General features: G+C 41.2%; 1 protein-coding gene across 2 annotated transcripts in view; it reads right to left on the bottom strand.

The window, feature by feature from the left end:
• Nucleotides 1-333: 333 nt before the first annotated feature.
• LOC117809683 (receptor-type tyrosine-protein phosphatase beta-like) overlaps nt 334-13,062 on the bottom strand; it is a 33,366-nt gene continuing 20,637 nt past the window's right edge. Inside the window, exons 17-39 of one of the 2 annotated variants that reach the window (XM_034679139.1) lie at nt 12,023-12,170; nt 11,682-11,951; nt 10,979-11,154; nt 10,733-10,883; nt 10,272-10,372; nt 9,714-9,879; nt 9,355-9,636; nt 8,354-8,632; nt 7,939-8,088; nt 7,640-7,779; nt 7,263-7,506; nt 6,652-6,757; nt 6,361-6,441; nt 5,977-5,994; nt 5,659-5,740; nt 4,916-5,006; nt 4,066-4,142; nt 3,790-3,924; nt 3,433-3,555; nt 3,173-3,336; nt 2,810-2,945; nt 1,905-2,025; nt 334-1,672 (exon numbers count right to left, since the gene is read on the bottom strand). In XM_034679139.1, coding sequence (XP_034535030.1) covers nt 1,650-1,672; nt 1,905-2,025; nt 2,810-2,945; nt 3,173-3,336; nt 3,433-3,555; nt 3,790-3,924; nt 4,066-4,142; nt 4,916-5,006; nt 5,659-5,740; nt 5,977-5,994; nt 6,361-6,441; nt 6,652-6,757; nt 7,263-7,506; nt 7,640-7,779; nt 7,939-8,088; nt 8,354-8,632; nt 9,355-9,636; nt 9,714-9,879; nt 10,272-10,372; nt 10,733-10,883; nt 10,979-11,154; nt 11,682-11,951; nt 12,023-12,170 — 3,264 coding nt within the window. In that variant the 3' untranslated portion in view covers nt 334-1,649. The remainder of the gene's footprint in view (nt 1,673-1,904; nt 2,026-2,809; nt 2,946-3,172; nt 3,337-3,432; nt 3,556-3,789; nt 3,925-4,065; nt 4,143-4,915; nt 5,007-5,658; nt 5,741-5,976; nt 5,995-6,360; nt 6,442-6,651; nt 6,758-7,262; nt 7,507-7,639; nt 7,780-7,938; nt 8,089-8,353; nt 8,633-9,354; nt 9,637-9,713; nt 9,880-10,271; nt 10,373-10,732; nt 10,884-10,978; nt 11,155-11,681; nt 11,952-12,022; nt 12,171-13,062) is intronic. The other variant, XM_034679140.1, reaches the window with a different exon arrangement.

Here is a 13,062-nt window from a genome sequence, read left to right as displayed (position 1 = left end):
ATGTGTATATGTATGAATGTCAGATTAATGTATATATGTATGAATGTCAGATTAATGTATATATGTATGTGTGTGAGATTAATGTGTACATGTATGAGTGTCAGATTAATGTATATATGTATGAATGTCAGATTAATGTATGTATGTATGTGTGTGTCAGATTAATGTATATATGTATGTGTGTCAGATTAATGTGTATATGTATGTGTGTCAGATTAATGTGTATATGTATTTATACATTAATGGCTCTAAGTATGTTTTTTCTGTTATATTTATGGATGGGTTAATATTTGTTTCTAAATTCAATAAAAGATTCCAAAGAACTGACCAACAGAATTTCTGAATGATTTTATTATTATTATTTAAAGAGCCAGTTTAGATTGGTATGACAGCAAAATATCAAAACAGATGTCCATTCTTTGGCCTTCGTTATTTATCAATCTCAATAACATACTTATGTCTACATCTGGGAATGTATTACTCCTAATACATAAGATGACATTATTATCTTGTATACGGATATTTATATTAATAAATGTATCAATAATATTGTTTTTACAGTATTTTGGAACATTAAATTGAAAATTCAAAGTTTTCTGTAAATCACACACACGAGATAATCATTTCCAGACATCGTGAATTTAGACAAATATACTAAATATTTGTGATATAAGTAAAAGGGAGTTTATCTCCATGCTTTTATTTAATATTGTAAGACAACATATACTTAATATAAAACATTTAATCAAACTGACCATATGCAAATCTCAATATACAATCTTAAAGCAGGTTACACTTAATGTCTGGGAACAGCACTTTACATTCCTCGCTCGTGTTTGATCCATGTGACACCAAAAATCAATAATAAGAAAAATATTGTCCAAATGTATAATTACATTTTCATGTTTTGTAAAAAAAAAAGAGTATTACATCAATATTTACATACAGCAATGTGTGTAAGGTTTTAAATAAACAGCTTATACTGAGCAGTGAGTGAAAACATACAGTAAGAAAGGATGGCTCTTTTCCTCCCTGGAACTATTCTGTTATATTGAGGTTAGCGGGTATGCTATCATTGCTAGCTAACAATCAGATTTAACTCGTATTTTTTAACCACCAACAACCTGAGATCAACCCGTTTCATCTCCTGAGAAATCCCACAACACATTTAAATTAAATGATATCGGCTAAATGAAAATTTTAATGTTATAATATTTTTCAAATAGAAGTTTAGATTTTAAATTTTTATAGAAATCAATACTAATTTAAAGTAAGGTACAATTAATAAAATTAGATTTACTATGATACAAAAAAACATGTTTTTTTTTAATATAACATTTAAAGGTTTATTTTTAATTTCTTTTACTGTTAATATTCAAACTGGGAACAAAATATTTCAAAGCTTCAATCGTTTTTTTTGGGTTGGGCTTTACCTTCTACAAATCTACAAAGAAGAACTTTAGACATAAATATTAAAATCAATCTTAAACTAGAAATCCGTTAAATCATTTGTTACTTTTCTTTAACATTAAACTGATTTGACCTTGTTTTGTATTGTGTGTTGATAAAATTCTCTAATGAATCTCATTTTGACACAATAAGCTAACGTAGACATAATTCTTCTCTCTTCAGATGAATATCATCAAGTTTTAGCGTCCAGAGTAGATGAAATCTGAGGAGACAAGAACAAAACTTTCAGTTATTATTCCTGACTTTTTAAAAGTGAAAACTTAACAAAAGTGTTTATTTGCTGAATTTCAATGGGAGCTGATGTTCTTTGGCTCAGTCTAAAATACACTTGGGAACACTTGTCATGCTCAGTGATTGACTTTTTACATTTAATTAATCTATACAGTTACAGTCACAATATCCTGAGTTCTGGTGTTTCAGCATATAAATCTCACCACGACAGTACTCAGGGTTGAAGTTTTCATAGATGGGGTAGAGAGGATTCTCCTGTTCACTGCGATGCTTCCTGGCTCTTAGGACATCCCGCACACACTGGTGCAGGAAGGAATACTGGCACTGTAGCACACAGACATGGAGACAAGAATTAAAATACTATGAACACACAGATAAATACTGTCGTCACTCCACAGTCTGCCTCGTTTAGTCCAAGGGTGACCGGTGTTTCAGGTACTGCTCCTTTACTCTCATTTGGGTTGCATGTATGTATGTATGATCCGTTGGGACTACTTTGGTCCTTTATTTGATGATCCGTTGGGACTACTTTGGTCCTTTATTTGATGATCCGTTGGGACTACTTTAGTCCTTTATTTGATGGTGTGTTCAGGTTGGTTTTGTCCACTGTTAACACTGTTTAAGTAACCTGTTGGGCCATTTTGTAATAGTCTTAGCCATATGGGCTTAAAATGTATGGTCTGCACTGGTTTGGACCAATTTTCTCTTGACTTGTTGACCTGGTTTTATTGACTAGAGTTCACTAGTCCTTGAGCCCTACTTTGTTCCAATATTTGCCACACTAAGTCTCAGATTCACTTTGTTCTTCTACAGTGACAGCCTTGGTTGGATCCAAAATATTTATGGTCTCTCCCGTTTATATGCGTCTACATGTTTCATGTGGACAGAAAATTTGAGTCGAATTAGATGTTTATGTTGCTCTCTGTCTCATACATTTTTTAATACACTGCTTATTTGCAAACGAGCTCCTTAAAATGGCTGAACAATATCTACTCTACTTTGAACTTTTTAATCTCTTTCTGTGGAACTAAATGAATAACTTTTGTGTGCATTCCAAAATAGATGTAATTAGTGGTTGAGTTATATTTTGTACTCAAGGGATGCATACCTCAGTCTGTACCATGTGTTGGCGGTGAAGGCGGAGGTCGAACACACAGCTGTACAGGTCTATAGTTCCTTTGGAGTCCAACTGCTGCAGAACCCGATCCAAGGCGATAAATGTCCCTGTACGCCCAACACCAGCACTAAAAACACACACAGAGACGAGCTTAGAACAGTGGAAACTCTCTAACACGTTCACTATTATATAAAAATATTAACAGGGTTATTAGTTATTTGAGTAATGTTAATAAATCTGATGGCTCCAGAACTATCAAATGAAGCCATACATAAATGAAAATGTTCTAATTATGATTAGAGTGTAGGAAGCCAGAAGAAGGTTCACAGAGTTCATCTCCTTCCCTAGTCATACCTGCAGTGTACAATCGTGGCTCCTGTGCTTGGAGATCGGTCAACGTAGTCCCGGACGGTCCTAACAAACTGGATCAGAGACTGGGTGCTCTCTGGGACTCCGTGGTCGGGCCACACCGTGTAGTGGAAGTGACGCAGCACTCGAGGGTAACTACAGCTGCTCTCCTGTTAGGATTTATTGATTATTACATCTTAAATCCAAGTTCGTTTTGAGCGTATATCAACCATCAGAATGCACTGTGAGGGTCTAAGAGCAGGTACCGAGGTGATCTTGAACTCTCTGATGGTCCACTCTGGCAGGACGGACTCTGACAGCATCTGAATGACCAGATCACCGTAGTACAGCGGCTCTCTGTCTGCAGGCCAGTACTGGTCACACTTCACCTGTTACACAGAAACATAATGTTTATCTGTTTACCTGCTCCATCTGTTCTTTTCTTTCTGAATTGGATAAAGGTAAACCTGCGAGTTACATTCTGATTCCTTTTATTTGAAAGCAACAGGATCATCATCTGAGCATGTTGACATATCAACAACTTTCCCTTTTTGATATCTTTACTTAAATAATCTGGGACACTGCAACAAGAAAACTCCAATTTTAAAAGATGGCTGGCTTACCCGTCCCTTCTCCACACACTGCGTAACCATGACAATGTTGTGTACACCGTGGTCCCACACCATCCTCCAGAAGTCGTCTTTGGTGCCGGGCAGCGGGCCCTGAGTGGCGATGTACTCCCTGCGATAGTTATTACCCTGTGCAAACACACACATTAAAGGGGGGAGATATGAGTGTGTGTGTGTGTGTGTGTGTGTGTGTGTGTGTGTGTGTGTGTGTGTGTGTGTGTGTGTGTGTGTGTAACATGTAAGAGAATGTTTGTTTGTGTGAGAACGCACAGGCATGTAGCTGGCGTTGATGTAGTCAGAGCAGGGGTCATCTTCCAGGTACGACAGCTTCACTCTGGTCGAATCATCTAAAAGAAAAAACAACATTCTTTATCCAAACGCAAAACCAGACCTGTCATCTGAAACGGGGATAAAGCTCCAAAACACGGTCTACAGGTCACTGCTAAGACAGGTATCACATTACTTATACTCTAGTACTTCAATTTAAGAATCAACATTTGGATTTAGCATTTTTTATTCAGATAGTTCGCTTTTTTTATGCTTTCTTGCATTTAAGCATAAAGAAAACATTACCTACACACTGTAAGGCTCAGTTTTCACACTAACTGAAGATCAGGTCTCAATGGTAGCATATATATGATAATAGATTAATCATGAAGGAAATGAATCTCAGACTAGTTTCACTGAATCCACAACTTACATTCCCCGGTTTAACTGATAGAAAGAGCTCGTTAGTGCTGAGATCTGAACTTAAGAAATTGATCTGTGAACATTTCAGACTCTTAAAAGAAAAATAATCTTTAAAAAATCACAAATAAGAAATCAATGTGTTCAAATTACATTTTCTCAAAGGTATTCCATCTATGAAAATATAAAATCCCAAAAAGCAACAAACCTTCTGAACCATCTGAAATATCTGCAGTGACACAAAGCTAGTTTTAAAAATGGCCGCCCTCTCTCTGTTACTGTGAGCATATCAGTAGAAATGTTCGATGGCTCTGGTCTGTGAGTAACAGACACAGTTTCATAATAATTTTTTCTTTCATACGACACAATTTCACAATTCATTCCAAGCGGATAGTTTGAACCCGATCAGGTTTCTGATGTTCTCTGGACTTACAGGGAAGGATGTTGTTGTAGCGGTTCTTCCCTCGATTCTCCGGCACACGGGCGACGTCCATCATCTGGTTCCGTCCAACGTCCTTCAGATCCTGAAATGAGCACAAGATGATAATCTCACCACCCACTGTCTTTTAGGAAAAATTAAAAAAAACACTGCGTGAATAAAATAATGTAAACCAGGAGCATTTGATGTAATTCAGGACCTCACTGCTGTTATAAAATCTGAACACGAAATGTTTAGCATTTGCAAGACAAGCCATTATTTTCAACGGACATTTTAAAAGTAGATAATATTAATAATAATAATTATTATTAAGATTATAATATAGTATGAATAATGGAGTGAAAGGCTCCTCGTGCATTGATTGTTTCGACTCTTAGATAGCATTACTACACTGTGCATTAGAACTTCAAAGTACCAGCAATTCAACTGTAGGTGCTGCCATCTTGTGGAAGTACTACAAAATATAATTTTACTGAGATATTATCTCACATACTTTAAAAGTTCAGAGGATTAACCCAGTTTCACAAAATGCTGAAAGAAGTAGAACTGTTGGATTTGTTTAACTAATGTGATGTACATCTTTGTCTTCTTGTTCTATTGGACAAAATACGGGAGGGATCTTTTTCACACAATCTGGTCCCAGTTTTCAGAATGTGAGAAAACTGTTCCTGGATTTTAATAGTTTGATATAAATGCAGCTTTACTGAAGAAATACAAATCAGTCATGATGCCTCTACCTCAAACTCCTCTGACAACAGGTAGTTAGAGTCCGCCTGCAGTTTGTTCAGATGGGACTCAAAGTGGCACGCTTTGATAGGACTGAAAATGTAGGGAGACAGATATTAGTCATCACTTAGATCATTTGAAAGTTATGTATTGACAAAAGTACCAAAAATAAATGGTACTGGCATCTTCTACATCTTTAATACATCCCTGAAATCTTAACATTTATAGACTAATTATCATTGATAAACTGAAGAAACCTGAGATCATGTTTGGTGAATTTAACTTAAAAAATATAAAATTCTGAGATGATCAAAAAAAGAGATTCTCACCTGGTGACCCGACGGTTACTGCAAGAGGTGGAGAGAAGGGATTTAAGTTTCTTTACATGCAGGTCAGAGAGTTCATGAGACACACTGACAACTCTAAAATATTAAAGAAGCTTTTCTGTCAAAATAACAACAAGTCATGAGTGGCACACACACACACACACACACACACACACACACACACACACACACACACACACACACAGCACCATACAGAGTCTATAGAGTGTAGAGGGTGAGCGATGTGGTGATCAGAGAGATACAGGGAGTGTTTTATTGTAAACTGATCTCTCTGTCACATACTGAAGATCACACACACACACACACATACACACACACACACACACACACACACACACACACACACACACACACACACGGTCTTACCTCCTCACACCCACATACAGTCCTGTAGATGGAACCTCCTTCCACATACTCATCCTCACCACTGGGTTTTCCTGGACAGCCCTGCACACACACACACACACACACGCACACACACACACACACACATATACACACACACACACACACACACGCGCATACACACACACACACACACAATATACACACGCACACACAATATACACACACACACACGCACACACACATTAATAACTACATGAGATACACATAAGAAACTGCATGAAGCACCTTTAGTTTGGTTAATGTACTCACACTTTGCGTAGTCTCTGTCTGTAGACCAGCAGAGAGACCACGGCCACCATCATACCGATCAGGAACATCCCGGCACTCAAACCCTCCACGACGCCCCCTAAAGGCTCTAGAAGACAATAACACAAAGTGTAAACACAGTTAGCAACAACATGGAGAAGTGTGAAGTAGGCTTGTATTAGAGACAGGCCTTTACTTCTAATTCAACATTTTTATCAGGTCATTAAATAATCCAAGTTTTGGTACTCGCCTTGTTCCGCTGTGTCTGCTAATTTAAAGCCCTCTAACATTTCATTTAAAGACTTTTATACTGAAATATTTTATTAAACATATTTTAAATGATTCAGGGACTTTACAGTACATGAATTCAAATGTGACTGCTGCCATCTTGTGGCTCTTGTATGTAACTACAAAATACAATGTGGCCGAAACCTTAGCACACAAAATAGAAGAGGAACAATCCAAAGCAAGAAAATACTGAAATATAACTGTGATATTAATGGATTTTAACACTAAAGAGATTTAAATATACCAGTGTTATTGGTTGGCTATGTTTTTGTGTCAACTGCACCTTTAGTCCTCTGTTTTCATTTGAGGAAATATTTGTGACTCACCTGCATGTGTCCTGAGAGCAGCAGACAGGTAAGTATCAGTGAAAAGAGGCTCAGGGAACTCTCGGTGGTTTTCATCAAGGAGTCTGGTGAACGCTCGCACACTCAGCCTGTATGAGGTTTTGGATTTCAGCGGCCCGTCACAGAAGCCGCCGTAACTGTCGCTCAGGTAAAGGTCGTCGTCATGGTAATGATCACAGGCCCCTCCCAGTCGATCCCCTCCTGCCCCAAGGTTCACCTCGATCACCTGAGTAGTGATTGATTCATGGATACAGATCTTAAATATTGTAATTTCAAAAGTGAACTCATCCTTTCATTTTGAAAACTTGAACGAATGTTTCAATCCGATTAAAATTTTCCATCTCATGAGTATGTGTTACCTGTCCAGGTGAGGCCTCGGTGTCCTGCGGGCAGCGGCTGGAGAAGTAGGCGGTCTGATACGCTCTGACAGAGGAGTTACTGATGTAGTCACGGTACGAGGGCAGAGGGTGACGCTGCTCCGGCTGAAGCATCTCATTGGCTGTCAGAGCAGAACAGTAGAACCTTATGAAGGAACGAGCTAGTTCACAATGTATGTTACATTAATTATGTTATAAACCCTCCCAGTATGAACCCGCTGGGAAACAACATCGCATTCTCAGCATGTATCCACTAAAAGTCTTCAGGTCAAAGTTCATACCGTCAGACTCCGCCACGACCACGGCGAAGTATCTGACGGCTCCGTTGGCGTCGCTGAACCACGAGCAGTTGAAGCGGAACAAGATGGAGGATGATGTGACCTTTGACGACTTCTCGCTGACACATACGTTTGTGGGCGGGACCGGAGGGCCTGAAGGGAAAGAGATTATAAAAGAGGCCTCGGCTGAGAGGACTACAGACCGAACGAGGTGCAGGATCAACCCTGAAGGACTCGAACGAGGTGCAGGATCAACCCTGAAGGACTCGAACGAGGTGCAGGATCAACCCTGAAGGACTCGAACGAGCTGCAGGATCAACCCTGAAGGACTCGAACGAGCTGCAGGATCAACCCTGAAGGACTCGAACGAGGTGCACACAGTGTGTGTGTGTGTGTGTGTGTGTGTGTGTTAACTCACGGTCTATCATGGTGACGGTTGTGTGTGTAGACGGTGGACTTGTCTGCCCGGCTGACGACACTCTGACCGTCACCGAGTACTTCCTGTATGCCTCCAGGTGATCCAGCGTTACCGCAGTGACGCCACCCGCCAGCCTCAGAGCAGAGGTCAGCTCGCCGTCATCGTGGCGTCGGCACTCAACCTCGTAGGAGTCGTAGTCGGAGGAAGGAGGCGACCAGGAGCAGGAGAGGGAGGAGGAAGAGAGAGGGAAGCAGTGGATGGCCCTGAGAGGAGACGGACCTGAAGGAGGGAGGAAAGAGAGCAGAGGAGGGGACAAAGGGACAAGATGAGGCAAAAGAATATGAGATGGTATACAAGAAGAGAGGAGGAAAGACGAGGAGAAAAGGAGACAAGGAGACAAGGGAAAAGAAAGACGTGAAGGAAGCAGAGGAGGGGAGGACAAAGAGAGGCAACAAATGGAAGAGAAGCAAAGGAAGGGAGGAACAAAGAGAGGTAAAGAGGAGGATGAATTAAGGAAAGTTAGGGAAGAGAGGAAGTTAAAACGTTGATTTAAGTCTTGGAAACGTTGCCGTTAAATTAAAGTTATTATTGTTTGTATCATTGACCGTCTCTTCACGGAGCGGCTGTGATCTTTACACTCAGTGTCTCTGCTTTGCTGCCATCTAGTGGTCAAACTCTTTACACTCAGTGTCTCTGCTTTGCTGCCATCTAGTGGTCAAACTCTTTACACTCAGTGTCTCCTGCTTTGCTGCCATCTAGTGGTCAAACTCTTTACACTCAGTGTCTCTGCTTTGCTGCCATCTAGTGGTCAAACTCTTTACACTCAGTGTCTCTGCTTTGCTGCCATCTAGTGGTCAAACTCTTTACACTCAGTGTCTCTGCTTTGCTGCCATCTAGTGGTCAAAATGAAAAACTTCACAAGTCTCATGAAGGATCTTTCTAGCGTATATATTATATAATCGATTGATTCAGCAGCTTTACGTCAGAACAGTTCAACCTACTTGTCCTCACGCTCCTCTGGATTGGCTGACTCCTGGCTGTAGGTAAGCTCCTGGCTCCGCCCCCGCTAACGGTCTCCACGGTAAAGTTGTACTGTCGCCCTGGAAACATCCCGCCTACAATTCGACTGGTCAGGTGAGTCTGTGTGATTAACAGCTGGTCCAGAGGAGTCCACTGCAGGTGAAAGCTGTGGTAGTCCCCGGAGGCGGGACCAGACCAGGACAACTCTATCGTGTCATTGGTCGATCCTTGTTTGACGGACAGGTGGGTGGGCGATTCTGGAGCTGAGAGGAAAATAAACAGTAAACAAAAACAGTAAAACTTCTCTTCATCTTTGTTTCTGTTGTTTGACTTCACTTACATGGTCGTCCGAGTGAGGAGATGTTATTGGTCAGCTCCCCGCTGTGTGTGATGACCTCAGCACGGTACAGCCTACCAGGGATCAGCCCAGAGAACATGTGACTCGTGTGCTCCGCCCCCAACGTCTGAGCACTCAGGGAGGCTCCAGAGACATCGTAGAGGATCACCTTACACCACAAAGACGGGATGAGGTTAGGGTAACTCTCGTGCTTCGGATGAAATCTCGACAAAATGTACGAAAAGTAAAAGACAAAGAATTTAATCTGAGCGAGACTTTTATCAGGACATTATTAGGGGAGACCCAAAGAGACGACAGAGTCTCAGTCTACTCCCACAGTCCAACACCTGGAACACGGATCAGTCCATTCAAACTATGGGGGAGCTCAATGTCTCATTCTCTATCATTTTCCTGTTTTCTGTATAAATCATGTCTCAGATCGTCTCTTTGATATAAATATAAACTAATTAATACTTCATGTAATCATAGCTTTTGAAATGTTAAATTTCCTAAAGGTGGAAATTCCTCCTTCATGACCTCGTGACGTCAACCATTCCTTACCTGATAACCGCTCCGGCTTCCAGCGCCGTGCTGCCACGTTACAATCAGTCGGTCCGTTTGTTCCGAACTCCGAACTTTGAGAGACTTCACTGCAGACGGGACTGCAGAGGAGAAAGGACGATAACAGGAGAGAGAGAAAACAAGTGGAAAGGTAAATTAATTTAAACTGTTTCCTAAGATGGAAAAGAAACAAAATCCAAGCAAAAGTGAAAAAATGCAGAGAAGAAAAACTAAACTATAAACCCAGCTGTGAATCAAACTGACTCATAAGGGAGGAACAAAGATACAAAGGAACACTAACGTAGAGGAGGAGAGCAGGGGAAACAAAGGGGAGATGAAGGGATCCAAATAAGATGACAAACGAGGAGAAAATGAAAGAAAAAAGGACAACTAAAGGGAAAGACAGGATTCCAAAATCAAGAAATTCAATCCAATAAACTCATTTTAAGGCGTGGACGGACCGGTTCTGGCGAGTACAGACGAGTCGCTGTTCATTCCTCGGCTCCAGCTCACCACCTGTAGTCTGTACAGAGTTCCTGCTCCCAGGCCGGAGAACACACAGCTGTCTGCAGCTGGACCGACTTTCTGCAGGTCCACACGCTCCCCCAACACCTGCAGCATGCACACACTTACTTTCAGTTACACAGAGACAGTTTGAGGGAGTATATTTTACCTAGAGGAAATAATCTAATGATTCTGAATCCCACCTGTTGATGCTCCTTCCTGCCTCCTGCAGCGTCCGGTCTGTGATTGGCTGTCGCCTCTGTGACGTTGTAGAGCGACAGGTCGTAGATGTCCACGCGTCCGTCAGAGGGTCTCCAGGAGAAGGAGAGAGAGGACGTGTTGAGGGAGGTGACGGTGAGGTTACTGACTGCAGACGGACCTAAAAACAGACAGTGATGGTTTGTTGGGTTTCACATCTTTTCTCATGCAGCCACAGAAGAGCTGTCTGGGACACTTTGCAGCCAGTGAATGCTTGACTCTAGTCTGAGGTCTTTAAATGTTTAGTCCGAACAAACGTCAAATAAATGATTGGATTTAAGGCTGAGGAAAGAAGGACATTTCCATTTTGAAGGCACTGAAAACAGCATTTTCTGGCATCAGGATTTCCTTTTAACAGAAATTATTTTCATGTTTAACTTCTCAGTTTGTTGATTATAACTTCAGCAGTGAACCAGATGTCAGTTAAACACAGGCCCTCACTTCATCTGCTGTCTTACTCCAAACATTAGTCATGTTTGCTAACGGAGAATACATTATTTCTAAAAAGGAGGAGAAACACGGCAGCCTCGTTTCATCGTGACCTCTCATTAAAGACTGAAAGGTCGGCGGTTTCATCCGTCCTCCTCTAAAACACGTGAAGGGGAGACGTCTGCTAAACGACGAGTTGTGTTGTACGAGGAGACTCACGGGTTTGTCCCTCCGCTGTGGCCTCTTCTGATTGGACTCCCCCGCTGAGCGTCACCATCCTCACTTTGTACCACCTCCCTGATGTCAGACCCTCCAGACGCTCGCTCCGCCCCTCTGCTGGGATCGATCGATTGGCCAGAACGGCACCTGCCTCGTCCAATAACTGTAGGCTGTAACCGTGGTACACGCCCACCGGCCTCTCCCAGCTGACGGTGAGGCTGTGGGTGGTGTGGTCGTTGTCGGCCTGCAGGGCGGTGACGCTGGCTGGAGCTGGAGGTAAACAGCTTTTATGAACACAGACTCTTAAACTTGGACTGATGAGAGTTTATTTAGAGGCCTACCTGTTCTGCCTGTGGCTTTGTTGCTGTTGGTCAGCTTCCCGCTCTTTGATTGGATGGTGATGGTGTAAGCGTTTCCTTGGATCAGATTCAGGAAGTCAAGGGAGGAGACGTGTTTAGGGACGGGACGGGTCTCAACGAAAGCACCATCCTGGAGACAGAAACCCCATCCATCGTTTTCTATGTTGTTCCTCTTTTCTTTTGATAAAACCTTTAAATGTCATCCATCGTTCCTTCTTTTATTTTCAATGATATCATAAAATACTTCCCTAACGCTAACTCTGTTAAACTATAAACCTCTGTACTCCTTCCAGAATTATTTTAAAAAGAAGTCTAAAGTTTTTCTTTTTATCTTTTCAAACAGCTTAAATGAAAACTAGCTAAAAGACGCTAACATTGATGAGCATCACTTCAGACCAGTTTATGAAATCCTGTAAATCACTGACATCATATCATTAAAGCTCCTCTGAGGAACTTTAGATTAAAGCTCCTCTGAGGAACTTTAGGTTAAAGCTCCTCTGAGGAACTTTAGATTAAAGCTCCTCTGAGGAACTTTAGATTAAAGCTCCTCTGAAGAACTTTAGGTTAAAGCTCCTCTGAGGAACTTTAGATTAAAGCTCCTCTGAGGAACTTTAGATTAAAGCTCCTCTGAGGAACTTTAGATTAAAGCTCCTCTGAGGAACTTTAGATTAAAGCTCCTCTGAGGAACTTTAGATTAAAGCTCCTCTGAAGAACTTTAGGTTAAAGCTCCTCTGAGGAACTTTAGATTAAAGCTCCTCTGAAGAACTTTAGGTTAAAGCTCCTCTGAGGAACTTTAGATTAAAGCTCCTCTGAGGAACTTTAGATTAAAGCTCCTCTGAAGAACTTTAGGTTAAAGCTCCTCTGAGGAACTTTAGATTAAAGCTCCTCTGAGGAACTTTAGATTAAAGCTCCTCTGAGGAACTTTAGATTAAAGCTCCTCTGAGGAACTTTAGATTAAAGCTCCTCTGAAGAACTTTAGGTTAAAGCTCCTCTGAAGAACTTTAGGTTAAAGCTCCTCTGAG

The sequence above is a fragment of the Notolabrus celidotus genome, unplaced genomic scaffold (assembly GCF_009762535.1).
Source record: "Notolabrus celidotus isolate fNotCel1 unplaced genomic scaffold, fNotCel1.pri scaffold_341_arrow_ctg1, whole genome shotgun sequence".
Classification (NCBI taxonomy): domain Eukaryota; kingdom Metazoa; phylum Chordata; class Actinopteri; order Labriformes; family Labridae; genus Notolabrus; species Notolabrus celidotus.
Note: the sequence above shows the minus strand (reverse complement) of the source record. Positions and strands in the feature narration are given on the sequence as shown.